At 38.4% G+C, this 19,730-nt stretch overlaps 2 protein-coding genes across 2 annotated transcripts in view; both read left to right on the forward strand.

Moving 5' to 3' along the window:
• Window positions 1-2,191: 2,191 nt before the first annotated feature.
• Window positions 2,192-5,481, forward strand: neurod1 (neuronal differentiation 1). The gene is made up of 2 exons (XM_084421702.1): window positions 2,192-2,557; window positions 3,401-5,481. The coding sequence occupies exon 2, from the start codon at window positions 3,410-3,412 to the stop codon at window positions 4,460-4,462; it is 1,053 nt and encodes a 350-aa protein (XP_084277828.1). The 5' UTR covers window positions 2,192-2,557; window positions 3,401-3,409; the 3' UTR covers window positions 4,463-5,481.
• A 1,877-nt stretch (window positions 5,482-7,358) lies between these two features.
• The window catches only part of cerkl (CERK like autophagy regulator), a 60,069-nt gene continuing 47,697 nt past the window's right edge, over window positions 7,359-19,730 (forward strand). Inside the window, exon 1 of the mRNA XM_084421985.1 lies at window positions 7,359-7,824. Within this exon, the coding sequence (XP_084278111.1) occupies window positions 7,488-7,824 (337 nt within the window). The 5' untranslated portion in view covers window positions 7,359-7,487. The remainder of the gene's footprint in view (window positions 7,825-19,730) is intronic.

Here is a 19,730-nt window from a genome sequence, read left to right on the forward strand (position 1 = left end):
TCGAGGCCGCACTGGCCCCGTCATGCAGCAGGTGGCCTTACCTGCAACCCAAACCAGCCCTTGAACTAGAGAAACCCCGCATCCACAGAGCTGCACAGATGGGTCACCAGCCAAAATGAGTGCCTCTGCATGATTTATTGCGCCAAAATACCACGGAACTAATCAGCGGACAAACTAATTAATACAAATCTGCATTTTTGCATAAGTAATTAGAGCAACGAAACTCGCAGTGAAATAGGAGATAGGGATTTATTCAGTCGGGAGACCCGTTCAAGCAGAGAGAGATTAGTTTGGATTCACTGTTTCTTTCCGTCAGAGAAAGGTCTGTTGGTTCAAGCAGAGGGTGTTAAAGGTCAAATTATTAATAAATATCATTGGTATGACCTCATATTGTGTTGTGTTGGGAGGGAGAGGAACATCTTAATGTTAAAGAAATCATGCAGGATGCGACCTACTTCTGTTATTTTGGTATCGGTAAAAGTGTGATATTTTATTTGATTGTATTTATAAGTAGCCTATGTCTTTCAATATATATATATATATATATATATATATATATATATATATATATATATATATATATATATATATATATATATATATTAGCCATAGGCTTTCAATTTAGGCATCTTGTATAACTCTTTATTTACTCGCCTCAGTATTAAGCCAGAGAAACTCAGTCGGTCCAAAGCCTTTCAATGTAATATGACATCATACAGAGCCTGTATATTTTTATATGCCTGTAATTTATAGACTAATAAACACCACATAAAAATAAAGAGTGCCAATGTGTAGGACGTCGAAGAAATGAGAAATGCAGAAGTAAAGCATGAACTGTAGTGACAGAAGTCCAGTGAGTTGCTGTCAGTGGTGCTGAAATCACTCTCCTCACGTCTCTTGGTTTGCATGGCAACAGGGAGACACACACACGCGCAAACAGACGGCTTCCTATCGGACCTTTGACCAGCACAAACTTGTCGATTTTTATGAGAAAGATTAGCAGCACTCAGAGCCCATGAGTGTTCGTGGACAATTCATGGTTACCTGGTTATCAAATGTCTGCGGTGGGCCATTAACAGATGTCAGGAGAGATAAGCACAGATAAGCAAACAATGGAAATGAAATATGTTGCACGCATGAACAAACAGCATGCGGATATAGCCGAGACGCCCAACTCACACTTAGATAGAATAAAAATAATTGCACAAGCCCACCTCGATGAAACAACTGTGAAACCAACAAACATCTTTAAGATGCTCTTATGAAGCTGAGCAAACCTAAAATTATTTCTGCATATATTCGTTGGACTGATTTGAAGGTGTGTTTCTGAACTAATTAAAATTAGGTTATTTAAACAGTAGGCCTATCCTAAACCTAAAGTCATTATTTATTTAAGGGCATGATTAGATTAAGGTTTTTGTTACTTGTCAGATGTCATCCTGTTGATATTAAATAATTCCAGAAAAAAATAGTCTAGCCTATCTAATTTCCTCAGAGCACAAATGCACGTGCGTTTAAATGTCATTGTCTATAGTTATTCTCTCATTTATATATTCGCCTTTTCAACGGTTGGTCTATTTTTTTTTTACTTTTTTTTTTAGGGGGTTGGAAGGGCGATGATATTAAATTGAATAGAAAACAGCAGATTTCGGACGTTGGATCAGGTTAGTGAGCCGTGAAACAGGCTTTTTGTCAGTGCGCGTGCGGCTCGCGTGCCGACCGACCAGCGTTGAAAGAGGGGGACTCATTACCGGGGTCTCGAGCCAGACTTTGCAATTACTGTTTAATCAATAGCACGAGATATTTGCAAAAGATTAGCGACAAATCCCCCAAGCACCCCAACAAACCACAAAAACATCAATATTATAACTTCTCCTGTATCAGAATCAAATTCAACTGTTTTATTTTAAAATAGGCCTAATTACAAGAATAGGCTAGCATACAAATAGACCTAACAATGATAACACAATAATAATAATATAGGCATAGGCTTATTTATCCTATTCTTTTAGACAGGACCTATTTCCACTGATAATTAGTGACAAAAACTACTCCGTGATTATGAGCTAATTTATGGACACGCATAAAGAGTTGTCCGCATTAAGACAACGGGATGTGGCTAAAGAAAGAGTCGGCCGTGATTGAATGTGTCCCACGCTTGAAAGGGTTAATCCATCCTGCGGGTACAAACAGGTCCACGGAGTCTCTAACTGGCGACAGATGGCCACTTTCTTTCGGCCACAAAGGGACGGAATACGGAGCTCTGGCGAATACAAATGGAAGAGATCACGTGACGCTTGAGGCCGTTTTCCTGACGTAGTCGGCCATATGGCGCGTGCCGGGGGAAGGGGCGGGGCCAGATGTCAATCACGGGCTCAGGGTGGGACTGTAGAGGCAGCGGCACAGACAGACATCCACTCGCATCCTCCAGCATCAGCAGCACCGCTATATAACCAGAGCATCACATCGGCGCAGACACATTAGGCTTCAATCCGCAGGACTTCCCACACCACGAGGGGCATGAAACTATCATAACAAGACATTCAACAAATCCTAGGTATGTGATGTTACTGTCTTCATTAATACTGTCTGTATTTCACTCATTTGTGTTGAACTGTTTAGACTATTAGCTCGAAATCATTCAGATCATTCTTATAATGAAGATGACTGTCCACGTTGAACTTAGTTGAACGGAAATTTAATTACGAAGGGCATTTATTGTGTTAGCTGATGCATCTATAAATGAAAATATATTTGTTAAATTGGTGAAGAAGTGCCAACCTGCACTGATAGGTTTATTGCACTTTTTCAACCACTTTGAATTGCATTACTGTTGAGGAAAATTTAGCAAACATTTAAATATAAGGAAACAATTATGCTGTAACATAATGTGCAATCATACACAAAGACTAATAGAATACATTCTACATTTATAAACTTCTATCTGATACGGTGCAATAACCAAGTTAGGATATATCTTGTTCAGTCGCGTTAAGCAGGAAGGCAATACCAGTTTACTTATGAGAATATACATTCAAACTAATTTACTCTCTTAAAAAATTAAGGTTCTTCAATGATTCAGAGATTTTTTCTTAATACCCATATAATAAAAATACTTATATTTCTTGCAGTTTTTAAATATGTTTTTCTTCATTTTGCATCATACTGTAGGAAGCACAATCCTTTTAAAATTAATCCATTCTTTATTTCAAAATGTACAACAGCAAGGGCTCTATCTGATTAGGAAACACTGATGGTGTTACATAATAAAGCTGCATAAATAAGCAGCTATGATTCATCCACAGGTGATGTGCATGTCATACTTTAAGTGTTGCATGACTCTCTTATGAAAGACGATACGGAGAAATTTATATTTAAAGGCTTTATGTACCATTTTCAGAGTTCCAACATGACGAAGTCTTACACTGAGGAAAGCATGATGCTGGAGTCTCAAACCAGCACAAACTGGACCGACAAGTGTCACAGCAGCTCCCAAGACGAGCGAGACGTGAACAAGACCGACGAGCCCATGCACAAGGACATGGAGGAGGACGACGACGATGTGGAACTCAACCGACTCGAAGATGAGGATGACGAGGAAGAAGAGGAGGAGGAAGAAGACGGCGATGACACCAAGCCGAAAAGACGAGGACCCAAGAAGAAGAAAATGACAAAGGCACGTGTGCAAAGGTTCAAAATGAGGCGCATGAAGGCGAACGCCCGGGAGAGGAACCGCATGCACGGTCTCAACGATGCGCTCGAGAGCCTGCGCAAAGTTGTGCCGTGCTACTCCAAAACGCAGAAGCTCTCCAAGATCGAAACGCTCCGTCTGGCCAAAAACTACATTTGGGCTCTTTCGGAAATCCTGAGGTCTGGCAAAAGCCCTGATTTGATGTCTTTTGTGCAGGCCTTGTGCAAGGGCTTGTCCCAGCCGACGACCAATTTGGTCGCAGGATGCCTCCAACTGAACCCCAGAACTTTTCTGCCCGAGCAGAGCCAGGAGATGCCCCCTCATATGCAAACAGCAAGTGCTTCCTTTTCCACTCTTCCCTACTCCTACCAGACGCCCGGTCTTCCCAGCCCTCCGTACGGTACAATGGACAGCTCTCACATCTTTCACGTCAAGCCGCACTCGTACGGGAGCGCGCTGGAGCCGTTCTTTGACACCGCGCTCACAGACTGCACCAGCCCCTCGTTTGACGGGCCTCTAAGCCCACCTTTGAGCGTCAATGGGAACTTTTCCTTCAAACACGAGGCTTCTTCGGAATTCGAGAAGAACTACGCCTTTACCATGCACTATCAGGCGGCGGGCTTGGCCGGCGCGCAGACACACGCGTCTCTTTACGCGGGCTCTACGCAGCGCTGTGATATACCGATGGAGAACATTATGTCGTACGACGGGCACTCTCATCACGAGCGGGTCATGAACGCCCAACTGAACGCGATATTTCACGAGTCGTGATTCTAATGGACATTTGTGAGACTGCTCGTTACGGTATTCTGTTATGGCTGATGCAAAAAGAGCAACAACATTATATGCTTAATCTTATGTACGTATTTATTGTTGTTACTGCCTTTAGGAGAAAAGAGAATTCGTTTATTCTCGTTCACCTTATGTATTGTATTCTATAGCGCTTCTACGTTGCGGTCACACACAGGTGGGAACAGGAGTGACCTTCTTCAGAATGTGTTAATTATCCATGCTACAAAATCACAAGCAATAATTTGGAAACTATGCAATTTTTAATCCAATACTGGGCCAATTATAGAAATGAATAGAGATTGATATATTTTTCAACCTATTACATTTTACTACTTATCTATCCCATACTGAATTATTTTGTTGTGATTTTGTATAGAATTGTTAATTTTTATAAAGTCAAATCCTAGCATCATTCCATGCAACCCCCATGTTAATGTTTTATAAAACTGATTTATCTCCTGTGTTTATATAAAACAGTACTCATTCCAGTAATAACCAGCAGGCAAGTGCTTCAAAATCTGTAATGTTGCCTTAGCAATGAATTACTGTAAAATCATGCAGAGTTGCACAAATCCCATCCTCTGAATCCCGTCTAATGTTATGTTCAATCAGTGATCCTTTGTGGAATTTCGAATTGCTTGAGTGATGGGAAAAGAAAAAAAAAATTCGGTGTTAAGAGTCTCAGTGTTGTACATAAAAGCTTGACTATCACCTTTTAAACTCACCCTGTGTAAAAGCTGATCGAAAGGCCTGTCTTTCTAAGATGGAAAATAAATAATGGACTGAATTAGTCTGCTCAAACTATTCGTGTATTTTCGACTGAATTTGTATTGGCTGTGACGAAAGAACAAACAACGAAGGTGCAACCAGAAAAAAAGAAAAAAAAAAAAAAAAGAGAGAGAGAGAGGTTGATTTAAAAGTGATTCTTGAGACTGTTGTATGTGTGTATCAGTTCATGATGAAGGTTTAAGAAATAAAACAGATGGTTTGGAATTTAACATTAGTATAATCATTTATGTAAAATACATGCACCACGCCCACCCCTCTAGAATAACGATTTACCTTTATATACTATGATTTTTATTTTATGAACACACATATTTGTTCTAATCTAATTATTCAGGAAGAAACATAATACATTTAGGCTACAGTATCAAAGAGTTCGTGTGATGAATCTGTAACTTAGACTTCTGAAACTGACTATTAATATGGAAACTCAAGGTCATGTGAATTTATGCGCTTGAATATTATTAAACACAGGATATTCGCTGTCGGTAGTTTTAACATAATCCTAAGATGCTCTATCGATTTGGTCCTTTAGTGCGCAATAAGAATGTTTCTTACCTGAATGCGTACTACAGCCAAAATAAATATTAAATCAGCACGGAGACATTACCCAGGTTTATTTGAAACCAGAAAGTCTCCTCAAAATAAGATCTCATTATTACACGAATCGAATGAATGACATCCCGTTTAAAAAGCATAGAGTCAGCGGAGAGTTTGCGCAGATATCCACTTTTGTATAGAAGAGGGTTTCGTCTAACATATTTGGAACTTCTAAATACACACTGTATCTCTAAATACCTCTAGAATCAGAAAAAAAATCACATCATACATCAGAGTAAATGAATTTGTCCTCGAGTCGTCTATAATCCACAACTGTTCGTGCCTTTCTTGCAAACAAAATCTTCTTAAAATACATTGGATATTTGTGTTTTATTTGAAGAGCAGAAAGCCTTTGTCCGTTATTAAGCGAAGTCCAAGTTGTCTCTCACGCAAAATATAGATTATAATGAAAGGAGTTATTGAAATAGCCTACCCCCAACACATTTTGGACGAGCATATAGGGTACGAAGATAAATATACAAAATTACAATTTAGGATTAAAGTAAAAGAAAACAATATAAAATAAAATCTAAAATATTGTAAATATAATATAAAATCTAAATTCTTGTAAATTCCTGTAAAGAAGTCACACTTGCGCGGGATGAAAGATTTTAGGAGGCTAGATAGAGCAATATGAGAAATCACGACTGTCTAACATCGTCCATAATATATATATATTTTTAGTTCATACGACTTTAACATTGAGACTGTTGAATATATAGACAAAACATAAAAAAAAAAAAAAAAAAATCAGCTGGCATAGAAGGAGAAACGTCCACTGGGACTCAGAAGCTTTGGCAACCTCCAGGAACTGTCCAAGGTGCTGCCCGAGGAATACTTTTCCACACCCGTTCACTTAGTAGGCCTATGATGGCTCATGTTTTAGCACACCAAATAAACCAGGCCTCTATCATGAAATATATGGAAAGAAATTCAGGTGTGCATGTCTGAGGCAGCTTATATGTGTTGACATTTTAAGTTTAAGCTACATCTGAGGGCCACCAATGTCTGACAAAATGAAAAGATCATTGTTCACTTTTCTATTGCAAGCCGTCATTTATTTATTTTCTAAAACTAATATCCATGTGCAGTAGGCTACATTTCAAAATCGCTAATAAATAATGCAATAAAAACTTTTTGCCATTTAATTAGCTATTTAGGGAAATGTTCAAATATCAGCTATTCATTTATAGTAGGCATATCATGCATTCTAACTCTTTTTACTAGAGGTACTACTAATTAGTATAATTTAATTAACTTATTTTTAACATTTAGCCTCTCCAATAGGGATTATTATCTTTTTCATTGTCTAGCCTAACTAATCATTAGACATGACATACTTGTTACTAACACTAATAAATGCTGAAACGGCTTGTCATAGTATTTTATACTAGGCTACTAAGTTACACATTTTCGAATGATTTTTTGAAATAGTAATAATAGACCACATGTGAGTGAGGGCAGAGCGCGTGCTCGGCTAAGAAAGTCCGGTGGGCGGGAGCGCGCGCTCTAGAGGTGAATGGAGATGAGGAACTTCCTCAGGAGCCTAGCGACCGGGAGCGCGCCGAACCGGTAAATTAGTACACAAAGGCGAGTTTGCCCCGCACACATTCACATTATGTTTGAATCCCCGTGTAAATCGATAAATGTCCTCAACGCGTGGTCGGAGAGTCAGGAAGAGTTGCGCGAGACGCAACCGGCGTCTCCTCCTCGCGGGACGGGAAAGCGAGTCAAGATAAAAAAGAAAAAGCGAAAAGAGCAGCAAAGCGAGAAACGCTCCGTCTCGGCCCCTCAGTTATGCACCGACGACGACGTTAAGGGGCGAAAAGAAACGAAATATAGACCGGACGAACCGATTGTGAGAGGAATCTTCCAAATCGGGAAAAAGAGCCACGACGTGGTTCTCACAGCAACGCGGGTAACATGGACGCCCATTCAGCCCGAGACCCCTACAGGTGAGCAGCGCTGAGCTGTGTTTGCCCCCGTTTCCATGGTGATTGAACGCTACTCATGTTTACTTCCTGTGTGTCTCGAACTCAAAGTCATATTAGCAAACAGTTTATTATTTATCGTGTTTATAGACACGACTACGCCTCGTAAGTAAACATAAGTAAAGACTGTATAAACTTGGTTTTATGAACGTTTAAGAATGAATCATGGTTGCACTTTATTTTAAGGTGACGTAGTTACATTGTAGGCCTACTTACACACACGTAAGAGTGATTAACTTAGTCATTTTAATTAACTAACGTTACATGTAGCTTACTTACTAGAGTTACAGTTAGGGTTAGGGTTTGGTTTAAGGTAATTTACTTGTAATTATGCATCATTTACTGTTACTTTTACTAATACTGTAGTAAGAACATGTAACATGTAACAACATCACCAGACACCTTAAAATAAAGTGTTGCCTGAATCATTCTAGAATTTAGAGTTTTAGAATAATCAAATCATCATCATCATAATCAAATTTTGGTTATTTATATGTTTCTTTCTTGTACATCAATACAAACACATGATGCACAATTACAACATGAGCTCTAGACTCACACATCAAGAAAGTTGCATTTTCAGAAATATATGGATTCTTCCACCAAACACACATTTGTTACTGCATGCACAACAAAGTGACCTCATCCACGAGGCCATTTCTTTAATGACAAAAGTTTGTCTTTTAGGTCATCCTGATCCAAATAAATGTTGCAGATATAGGCTAGCTTCTGAAAATCACTGAAATCATCTCATATAATTTGAGATAAAAGACATATATGTTTTATGCATTTGGCATACACTTCTATCCAAAATGACTTAGGCCTACATTTTATCAGATAATGCATTCATAATTGGCATTGCTAGTACCATGCTCTATTGTTTGAGTTCATTGTTTATGATTTCCAGTTTTGTTCGAGGCGATTAAATCCATAGTTTTTCAATAACTCTCTATAAGTCAAGGGATAGTATTTGAGGTAAAAAGTGCCCTTGTTGCAACATTAAAAAAGTTCACTATAGCTAAAATAGACTCTGTCTCCTCTCCACCAATAAGCTGGTGTGTGGTGGATGTTCTGGCGCAGTATGGCTGCCGTCGCATCATCCAGGTGGATGCCATTGGTGGTGATTGAGGAGATTCCCACTTCCATATGTAAAGCGCTTTGAGTACCCAGAAAAGCGCTTTATAAATGTAACAAATTATAATTATAAAAAGCCATTTTAAATGCTTTTTTAATAAAACTAAGCTTTTCACAAATATTGTGCTGCTCCATCAGTGTTCAATAAAATAATATATTTTTAATTGTTGTAAACATCAGAACCAAAAATAAGCATATTGTGGGCGGGCCTTTAGCTCCGTTGTACCCTACTGTAATAATTACACAAGCAAATAGGGCTACAACAATATAGCAATCCAAATAAAGGGGGGAAAAAGGGGGTAATGTCAGTTCTGCCAGAAACTCATGTGTAACAGCTGTGTTGGTAATGGACTCCGGCTGACTGTTGTGACCACCTAAAGTAGGGCATCTGTCAGTCTTGTGGACAGTTAGCAAATGTCCAAGTAAATGATACTCAAAACTACCATCTGCATCATTACTCTAAGAAGATAACATATGACTTTTTAGGAGGATTTGATTTTCATATCGGATATCACTGAAACCCTATAGGCCTGCATGTGTAGTTTTTCTCTTTGGGTAATATTTAAGGAATCCAACATTTAATCTAGACATTTTAAGTAAATATTTGCGCATATCCATATACACTGTAAGTTGCTGCCTTACATTTTTTTACTGTAAGTACAATCAACTTGAACGATTAAGTCATTTCAACTTAAATTACATTAAACCGACTTAAAAAATTAGTTGAATCTTGTAACTTATAAAAAAAGTTGTTATTTAAAGTTGTTAAGTAACTTATTTTGATGAGTTAAAGCAATGTAAAAAGATATGTTGTCATAACTTATTGATCATATAATTTTTTACTTGATGTGTGAATTTTCGTTTGCTGTCATCATTGAGGCATTCATTAAAAAAAAAAGCCCTCTGAATTTGCTGCGAGAGAGCGGAGATCAGGAAACAAAAATGAAACAATTTTGAAACACGCCCAGCAGTTTGAAGCTGAGGCATGTACTTCCTGTCTTTGACTGTTGTTTTGTACAGGCACTTTAAAGCGTGAGCGCTGCCGAGTGCAAGAGAGCCTTTCAGTCAGCGTAAGCTTTATAGACAGTACTTTTCATCTGTGATCCAAGCTAATGTTATTAAGCCAGAGCTCTCATTACACAGAAAGCATTCATCTAATAACCCCCTATGGCCTTTACCAAATGTTCCCTTGAAAATGCCAAAAAATGACAGTGAGATCTCGATATACTGGGGTTCTCTATTTGACGCTCATGTGCTTTTTTTCTGCCGAGGGATAACAGATCAGAATATTGCCCCTGATCCCTCAATACAGACAACTGAGAGAGATTGGGAGGACATTACCCAACTAGACAAACACAATATCAAATTACTTGATTGCAATGTGGCATTTCAGTGCTTGTTTCTATGACAACACTGTGTGTTGGATTTCAGTGATGATTTGATACCTCTGTTTACTCGTTGCTTAATTTGTGATTATGCATTTTATTTGTGTTGTTGTCATATGCTTTAGACCTACAAAACAAAAACAATTGTGATATAGACAGTTTTCACCAAAATATTAGAAATGAGAAAATATTAGAAATGTTTCTCGTGCAGCAAATCAGAATATCAGAATGATTTCTGGAGGATCATGTGACACTGAAGACTGGAGTAATGATGCTGAAAATTCAGCTTTGCGCCACAGGAATGAATTTTAAAGTATATCAAAATAGATAAAAGTTCTTTTAAATTGTAACAATATTTCAAAATATTACTGTTTCACTGTATTGTTGATCAAATAAATGCAGCTTTGGTGAGCAGAAGATACTTCTTTAAAAAAATGTTGACTGTTAGTGTAGGCTAAATATAGGCTATTCGTTATTTACTCACAATTTTTTTCTTCTTCTTTGGAACACAAAATGGATTTTTGGAGAATATCCTGACTTTTCCATGTAATCAAAGTGAATGAGGACCGGAGCTATCAAGCTTCAAAATGATAAAGAAAGCACCAAAAATAAAGGTTCTTTATTGGCATTGATGGTCCCATGAAGAACCTTTCACATCCATGGAAACTTTCAATTACACAAAATGTTCTTTATAGGGAAAAAAGATTATTATAATGTTCACACTAAGAAAAACATGGTTCTTCAGTGAACTGATCACTGAAAGGTTCTTTAAGGAACCCAAAATGGTTCTTCTATGCTGGCACCAGTGCAAAAAAAAAAAAAATGGAACCTTTCTTTTAAAGAGTGCAGAAGAAAGATATAAAAGTAGTCCATATTACTCATGTGCTATAGGCTAGTCCAAGTATTTTGAAGCCATATGAAAGCTTTGTTTGATGAAGAACTGAAATTTAGACATTATTCACTGAAAATCTTGCCCTTCATTGTAAATTTCATTCAAATATGGCATCATTAGGTTTGTCCTTAAGTACTTTTGTGACACTTCTTTGTAATTTGTTGGAACAAAATCATATGGGTTTGGAGCGAAATGAGTAAATGATAACAGAAGTTTAATTTTTGTATGAACTATCCCTTTAAGACCAGCCAGGGCTGACAACAGGACAAACTGTAAATAATATATAGAGTTTCTTTTTTTAGAGGTCAGCACTATTTCTACCGTATGTTTTAAAAATACCGCTCACGAGGCATCACCTACAGCCCGCTGCCTATCCAGAGTGAACATGCCAGTTAGCTCACGTTTTACAAATGAAAGCAGAGCCCGCTGAATTGGCCTCATATTCAGCCGCAACCACAGAAGAGCACGGGAGACTGGGATTGTTTGCCAAAGGGATCTGGGTTTGACTTTTTGAACCCTGAATTTGCTTAGCATTGGCCTTGGCTTTACTTCAGTTTGTCTGTTGAATACAAACACCGTGATTTGATCTGGGTGCCAGGGCAGTTCACGCCTCCAGTCCACGCAGTTCATTTAGATCACTCTGGTGGGTTCATGCCATGTGTGTGCTGCTTTTACCTCTGGCTCTGTAAACGTATACGAACAAAGCTCATGGGGCAGAGATTGCAAATGTATGCTTTTATTTTTTTATTTTTTTAATCATAAAACTGGATACAGAAGGCAACCAGTTTAAGTAAATGCTGCATGTTGCTGAAAAGCGTCTAAAATGTTTGCACTGAACTTTACTGCTATATCATATTTCAGGAGATGAATCTATCCACCTTATTTTGCAACACCGAAGTAAGCTATTTTCTTTGAATGTGCAAGACTTCCCATTCATTAGTTGCTATAGGGAAATAACTAAGAATGACAATGTGCAGTAAAACTATTTGCATTATAAACCAGTTTGTTTATGATTATGATAATTAATTAAAATAGTATGATTGCAAGTACCAGTTTGCGATATTAAGCTGTTTTTGTGCAGCTAAAATAACTGTAAGCAAATGACACCGGAAGCCTTTGCACATTCAAGTTACAAAAACAAAAATGTCTCTTTAATATCTAATTTGTTCATCCCAGACAACAATGAGTTTACACTGAGTATTCTGCTTCTCAGATTTCTGTATTGGAAAAAGACCCTTATGATCTCACGTCAGAGTTTCAGAAGAGATCAAAATCTGAGATTAAAATGAACTCAAATATTTATCTGATTCTATTTAGACCAAGTTATCTGAGCTACAGTACGTCTCAACAGTTGTTACTTTTGTGTCTGTTTTTATTGCTACTAAACAATTTTAGGAGAAATATCTGACACAAAAGTACGGTGGCCAAGAGAGCTCAACTTGTTGTGAGTATTGGTTGTGTTGTGAGTATTTGCAGTGTGTTTCTGTATTTGGTTGTGGTGTGAGTATTTGCAGTGTGTTTCTGTATTTGGTTGTGGTGTGAGTATTTGCAGTGCGTTTCTGTATTTGGTTGTGGTGTGAGTATTTGCAGTGCGTTTCTGTATTTGGTTGCGTTTGATTTGCAGCACGTGTTGTCAAATTGATAAAAAAGTGTTTTATCTATTTGCATGTGTTTTCTTATGTTGCAGCGCATTGAACTCTTTCGGCCATCGTACAAAAGTCAAATTTACTTGAAAGATAACAGAACTCAATTAAAAGTTCTGAGCTATGAAGAACAACCTCTGAGCAATCGTACAAAAAAAAGAGAGAACAGGACTGGTTTAAACTGCTATTTTTAAGTCCATAATCAGATATGACCATTGTAGGGATTTTCTTTTCTATGATGGAGAGAACCTAATTACTTATCCTGAATGCATGCTCACTTATCTCTGACTCTGAGGGAGTAATACATTAGATGAGAGATACAAAAAGCCATTCTTCTTCTGCATGCATTTTAAAATGATTTTATTTCAGATTATATCCTAACATATTGACTTTAGTTCTCAGCTTTTGTTTCATCGATCACTTTAGCCATTTATATGAGCGCCGAACTGAACGAGCATGTCATGCAAGCAAACGCTGGATGGTTTACCATACACAAGCGCGGTACTATTAGATCTTTGAAAATGACCTGTTTTTCCCAGAACTCTGAGGACTTTGGTTGACCATTGCGGTCAGCATGGAGCATCTGCCCCAGTGTAGCTCTCTGGAACTGGACTGACTGGCTCAGCCTCAGATTTCTGAGGCTAATTGCACCGCTGAGGTTATCTGATCCCATTTCACAGTACCGAGGGACAGAAGGGGGACATTTTTTAGTCAAGACACATTCCCTGTCCTCCGCATGGAAAACTGCAGTGCAGAGACAAGATCGTTCAGCAGTGTCACATCCCTGCTATAAAACTGTATGCTCTTCGATAAGCATCAAACAACAAGCAAAAACATGTTCTGCAACACTAGATACAACAATACGTAATGTTAATTTAGTAATTTAGCCACATTAATGAAGTTATGTACTTATTTAAGCTATCCAGTCTTACAAATCACATTTCCCCCTCCTTCATATCCTCAAATTATTTTGGCTTGGAGCATAATGAAAAGTAGGTGACGATAATTGTTTATTTCTAAAGCCTGTTTAAAAATAATGAGCAGAACATCATTAGCATCAATAATGAGTCATTATGCTGAGACATGCTCAGCTCTTCTACTAACACCTGAGACTCGGAGTAGGAGCCTCTGGTTACAGAGCCATAGAGAGCCGCACGTACTTCCAAAACTGTACGACGGCATAAGAATGAGCATAAGAACAGTTTTGCATTGCATGAAATGCCTCTTGTCGTACGCCTGAATTAATCTGCAGTGTTTTCACCAGGACAAATATAACAAGGATGTTTTTTTTTTTTAAATAAAAGGATGTTCACCCAAAAACGAAAAATCTGTCTTCATTTACTCACACTTATGTTGTTCCAAACTTGTACGACTTTCATCCTTTTGCAAAACATAGCTAAAAGAAAATATTTATAAATATATAAACCAACAGACTTTTTCTGCACTGACCTTGACGGAAAAATAGATGGAATTGATTTAAACAGTGAAGTGGTGAGTACTACATTCTTATTGGTAGCTGAATGCATAAATTAGCCAAAATATATTGAATTTAAATAACAACAAACAACTCTGGATCCCACTGACAAAACAAAAACAACTAAACAAAAAATAATACGAAACCATCAAAAGTTCTAGTGGCGAGTTCTATACTCTTATTAGTAGCTGAATGCATACATTTGCCAAAATATATTACATTTAATTAACAGTCTTGCAAGGAGCAAGAGATGTGTGCAATGATGGAAATCTGCATGCACAGACTATATTGTGGGCTGATCAAAACCAAAAATTATACAGTAATATGGCAGTTTTAGCAAGCAGATTGTCTCGTGCACGCCAATCAGCTGGCTTGTGTATCGAACACAGTCAAAGTTCAAGTGTGTGACCCCTCTGTATTGCAATAGGGATATACAGTGTCACAGTCTAATTGCACACAGGGAACAAACAGACGCTGCCTCCTTTGTTTGCATCCTGGGGGCTTGAAAACGGCAATATAAAAATGTAAATATTGGGTTTTGGTGTGTGGGTCTGGGCACACAGGCTTCCACAGGCACAGGTGGAAAATATGCTCTCGGACGCCATGCTGGGAACCACATGGCCCCACACAACATGGGGGCAAAAAGTGGCTTGCTGACCTGGCACGGGCTTTCCGTAGTTGGTCCCCTTTCAAACCACGGTATTAGTTTCATATGCGAGAGCGCTGCACGCATCAACAATGAGTAGGGAGTAGATGAGGCAAAGAGATTCTCTGCCAGACCGATTTAAAAGACATTCATGGATATTTAGTATATGGAGACACAACTAGATTCACATTTTCTGAAGGAAGGAGTGGTGCTTATACCTGTAAAAATGTTGATAATAGGGTGTTGTATAGTCTATGAAAACAAGTCTTAATATTTTATGCAGTGTTGTTTCTTAAGTACATTTTTACTCCAGAAAATCTCGTTGTAATTTTTACAGAGTTTTAAATGCCTACTGGCAAGAGTATCTAGGCTTGGGTACCTCCTTCAATGTGAGATTTTTTGGCTATTTTATTGTCTACATTGCAACAATTGTTAGTCTAATCACTTAGAAAAGTAACAACACACTCCTCCTCAACTGGCTGCAGGTTTCATTCATGTTTGAATCACATGAAGTTTACAGTTTAGGGTTTTGTTCAAATCACTAATCTTAAGTATGAGCAATGCTAAAGGTGATGCTTCAAGCACCACTAATAAAACCAATGCATATGCATCAGACATCATGCATATTGAAATCTCACTGTAACAAAGTCTAGCAGCTCAAATCACTCCCGGTGTAGAATTGATTCTTTTTGTCCATACATTAGTTGCATGATGACATGATGTCGGGCCCCCTGCGTCTCGCCTTTGCCGGAGCGCTGCTGAGAGGAAGCTTGTATCCATCTGGAAGCAATAAAGTTTTCTAGAAGAGTGCACAGTTTTATTTAATCTCCCCGTGTCTTACTGTGCCTCAAATGAAGGGCTGTTCCCATCTTGTCATCTGAAATCAGCCTCATGTGCGCCAGAATATGACACTTGCCACGCTGGGGGCCACAGACTCGTCGTTCCCTGCTTTGTTTTCTGCTCTCTGGATATCCGCCATGTGAGGTTCAACAGAATTGCTAACTAATTAACTAATTTCCTAGCATATAGCTTTTATGACAACCAGCAATTCCTAACATAAAGAGCTCATTTAAATCATTTTAAAATGATTTTTGTTATACACGTGAAAAATTAAAACAAAAGGGAGAACCTGTACAAATGTAATGCTCAATAAAAAAACGTAGGCATTTAAGTTAATTTTTGCTAAGACATGCATCACTATTACCATACTTTGGCTTAGTGATTTGAACAAACTCCTATTGTAAGGTATTAAACTTTGACACACAACTCATTCTGCATCATTTGTGCTATGGACATAAATAGTAATACCTCAAATCCTGCGGCTTGTTGAGGACAACATTGCTATTTGGGCCAGTAATCACCATGCAATGCCCTAGCAACAACACAGAAAACCACAAATACAAAACTATAGCACTGTTCCATAGACAAGCAACATTTACATTTCTATATGTATATATACAGACCCTTTCCAAAAAATTTGAATATCATGGAAAAGTTTATTTATTTCCATAATTCCATTCAAAACGTTAAACTTCCATAGATTATAGATTCAGGGCCCACAACTTAAACGATTTCAAGTATTTAGTTGTTTATTTGTACATAATTTGGGCTTCCAGCTCATAAAACCCACGAAAACAGGATTTCAAAACATTTTAATATTACATGAAATCACACAGTAATTACACAGTGATACCATGGTCATTGAACCAGGTTTTGGTTATTTTGGCAGTGTGGACAGGTGCAAATCCTGCTGGAAAATGAAGGAAGCATGAAGCGCTCTGAAAATGTCCTGGTAGACGGCTGCGTTGACTCTGGATTTAATAAAGCACAGTGGACCAAAGTCCTCTTTTCTGATGAGACCAAGGTCCCAGAGTCTGGAGGAAGAATGGAGAGGCACACAATCCAAGATGCTTGAAGTCCAGTGTGAAGTTTCCACAGTCTGTGTTGGTCATCGGCTGGTGTTGGTCCACTGTGCTGTCCACTCAACGCAGCCGTCTACCAGGACATTTTCAGAGCGCTTCATGCTTCCTTCAGCAGACAAGCTTTATGGAGATGCTGACTTCATTTTCCAGCAGGATTTGCACCTGTCCACACTGCCAAAATAACCAAAACCTGGTTCAGTGACCATGGTATCACTGTGTAATTACTGTGTGATTTCATGTAATATTCAAATTTTTTGAAATCCTGTTTTCGTGGGGTTTATGAGCTGGAAGCCCAAATTATGTACAAATAAACAACTAAATACTTGAAATCGTTTAAGTTGTGGGCCCTGAATCTATAATCTATGGAAGTTTAACGTTTTGAATGGAATTATGGAAATAAATCAACTTTTCCATGATATTCAAATTTTTTGGAAAGGGTCTGTATATATACACACACATTTTTTAGGGAAAAATTTAGCAACTGCAACAACACGCCCGACTCAACTGTACTGAATTTAATTTGATCAAGCCTGATTTGATGTAATCCAGAAAACATGAATCGGCAGCCAGTGATGATAGCATGTGCGCTTGTGTGTGTCATCGCTGGCTGTGAGTGGTGTCTACACACAGAGACGCATGTAATTGTCAATAAGAGAGATGAGCTCTCCGGAGACGACATATCCATAGTCAGTCTTCAGGAGGGCTCCGCGTTATATGACCTCGCGTGTTACCAGACGTGTCATATTGATTTGGCCCTTTGCAGCCCCTTTAGACCAATGACCCTGAACATATGGCCCTTCTTATTTGTGAACTTGTGTGCCCTGCAGCAGAGGCACCAGCGGCAAAAAAATCTTCTTCAACCCCCTTCTCTAACCCCAGCTTTGCGTTTTTTTGCATGGATTACTCTCAAATCCCTTTTAGATCGCACAAAAGAGGTGTGACGGCTTTTACAAGAAATCTACATATTCTGTCTATGCATCTTAAAGGTGTGTAACTGCTGCAAAATGCAATCATTTTGGTTATATAGGCTAGTGTATGAACTTGTTAGTATGAGTGTATGCCACAGGTGATGCACTAATCACATTTACATGGAGACCACATTTTCCAATTAAAGGGATAGTTCACCCAAAAGTTAAAATTCTGTCACCATTTACTCACATTCATGTTGTTCAAAATTGGTATTTACTTTTTTCCCTGGAACATAAGAGGAGAACTTTTTAGAACTTTATAGGCACATTTCTTATTATTATCATTGATGAAAATAGGTGCTGCTTAATATTTTTGTGGAAACTGTGATACATATTTTCAGCCAGTGACATCCAAAACCAGACAAGAGTGCTAAATAAGCAGAAGTACATTGCATATGCATGTCTGATTTCTGTTTATTTTCGTGAAAAATACAGCTATATACAACTGTATGTATACATGTATATGTATATGTATATGTATCACATACCAACCATTATTACTTGCATATTACAGTACAGGGTGTTTATGCGACTCAACATTCCTATTAATACAGGCATATCCCAGATGTCTTGTTCAGCAATCTTGTAACTAGAATGTAGTCTTATTTGGATTATGGCAATCGAGTAAACACCTCCTCATGATGCATACATAATTGGAATATGACCACATTTAAAAAAAAACAAAAAATTGGAATAAAACAGTGGCTTTTATTCCTTAACTTTATGACGCTTCCTGTTCTCATCGCAAAAAGAAACTGGAACAATCAGTCATGACTCATGAGCAAATGACCTTGGTAGTTTTTTTATTAATTATTTTTTTCTTTCTAGCATAATTTTAACTTTCATCAGCTTTCTAATACTTGCCTTAGCTTCCTAATTGCATCAGCAAAGCCACGTCAAGAGATTAATTTTGCTGCCAATTTTAATGCAGTTGTTAAAGTTGCATCATTATTCCCTTAAAAATAGATTAGCAAGTGTGGAGCTGTAAAGTGGCTAAAATACAATAGAGATAAGAAAAAAAAGTTTGTGTAAGCAAGAATTTATGGTCTCCCAAAAATAGAGAGAGCACAGTATTAGCAAAAAGTAAAGTTCCTATTGTGTGGCCTGTTTTAGAGCAGATCAGCAGGAAACGCTAGTCAGTCTCATGCTTTACCAGGAGTATATCTCAATCTACATCTCATTGCTTCTACTTAGCGGGCAGCTCATTTAAACTCAATTTTCCTTCTCTTAATTGGGGGGACTAATTGGGTCCTATTGCCAAAGCCGTAGAACATCAGAGCCCAGACCAACCTGACTAGCGCTGTGCACATGCTGACAACCGCGGCCTGAAAAGGGCAGTTGAACAGCAGCATTTGGAGTCTCTTTATTAAAAAGGGTGGACATGTGCAAAAACTGCAACACAATTAGCATCAAGCAGATAAGTCCTTCTTTAATCCTGTTTACGGTCAGCATCAGGCAGATGTGCCAAGATTGATTCAGACAGGGCACCGGCTTACTGTAATGTAGCAGAGGAGAAGCCCCCCCTTTTCGGCCTCGTCCCGCTCTCCCTCCACACCCTTCAGGACCCTCCCTCGCTCTCTCGGAGGCAGGTTCCTCTACACAGCCGTTAACACGGGCCACTTTGTCATTTGCCCTGGCTCAAGGAAAGCTCTGCCGGGAGAGATTATCTCCTATTCCCACTAATTCAATTGACTCAGGGTTTTGTAGAGTGACCACAATGAAACGAAGCTCCGGTGTTAAATAAATAGAGTGGTGGAGGTATAGAGAGGTTCTAGCAGAAGCCTGAGTAGGAACAGATGGCGGCTG

The sequence above is a fragment of the Rutilus rutilus genome (genome assembly GCF_951802725.1).
Source record: "Rutilus rutilus genome assembly, chromosome: 10".
NCBI lineage: Eukaryota > Metazoa > Chordata > Actinopteri > Cypriniformes > Leuciscidae > Rutilus > Rutilus rutilus.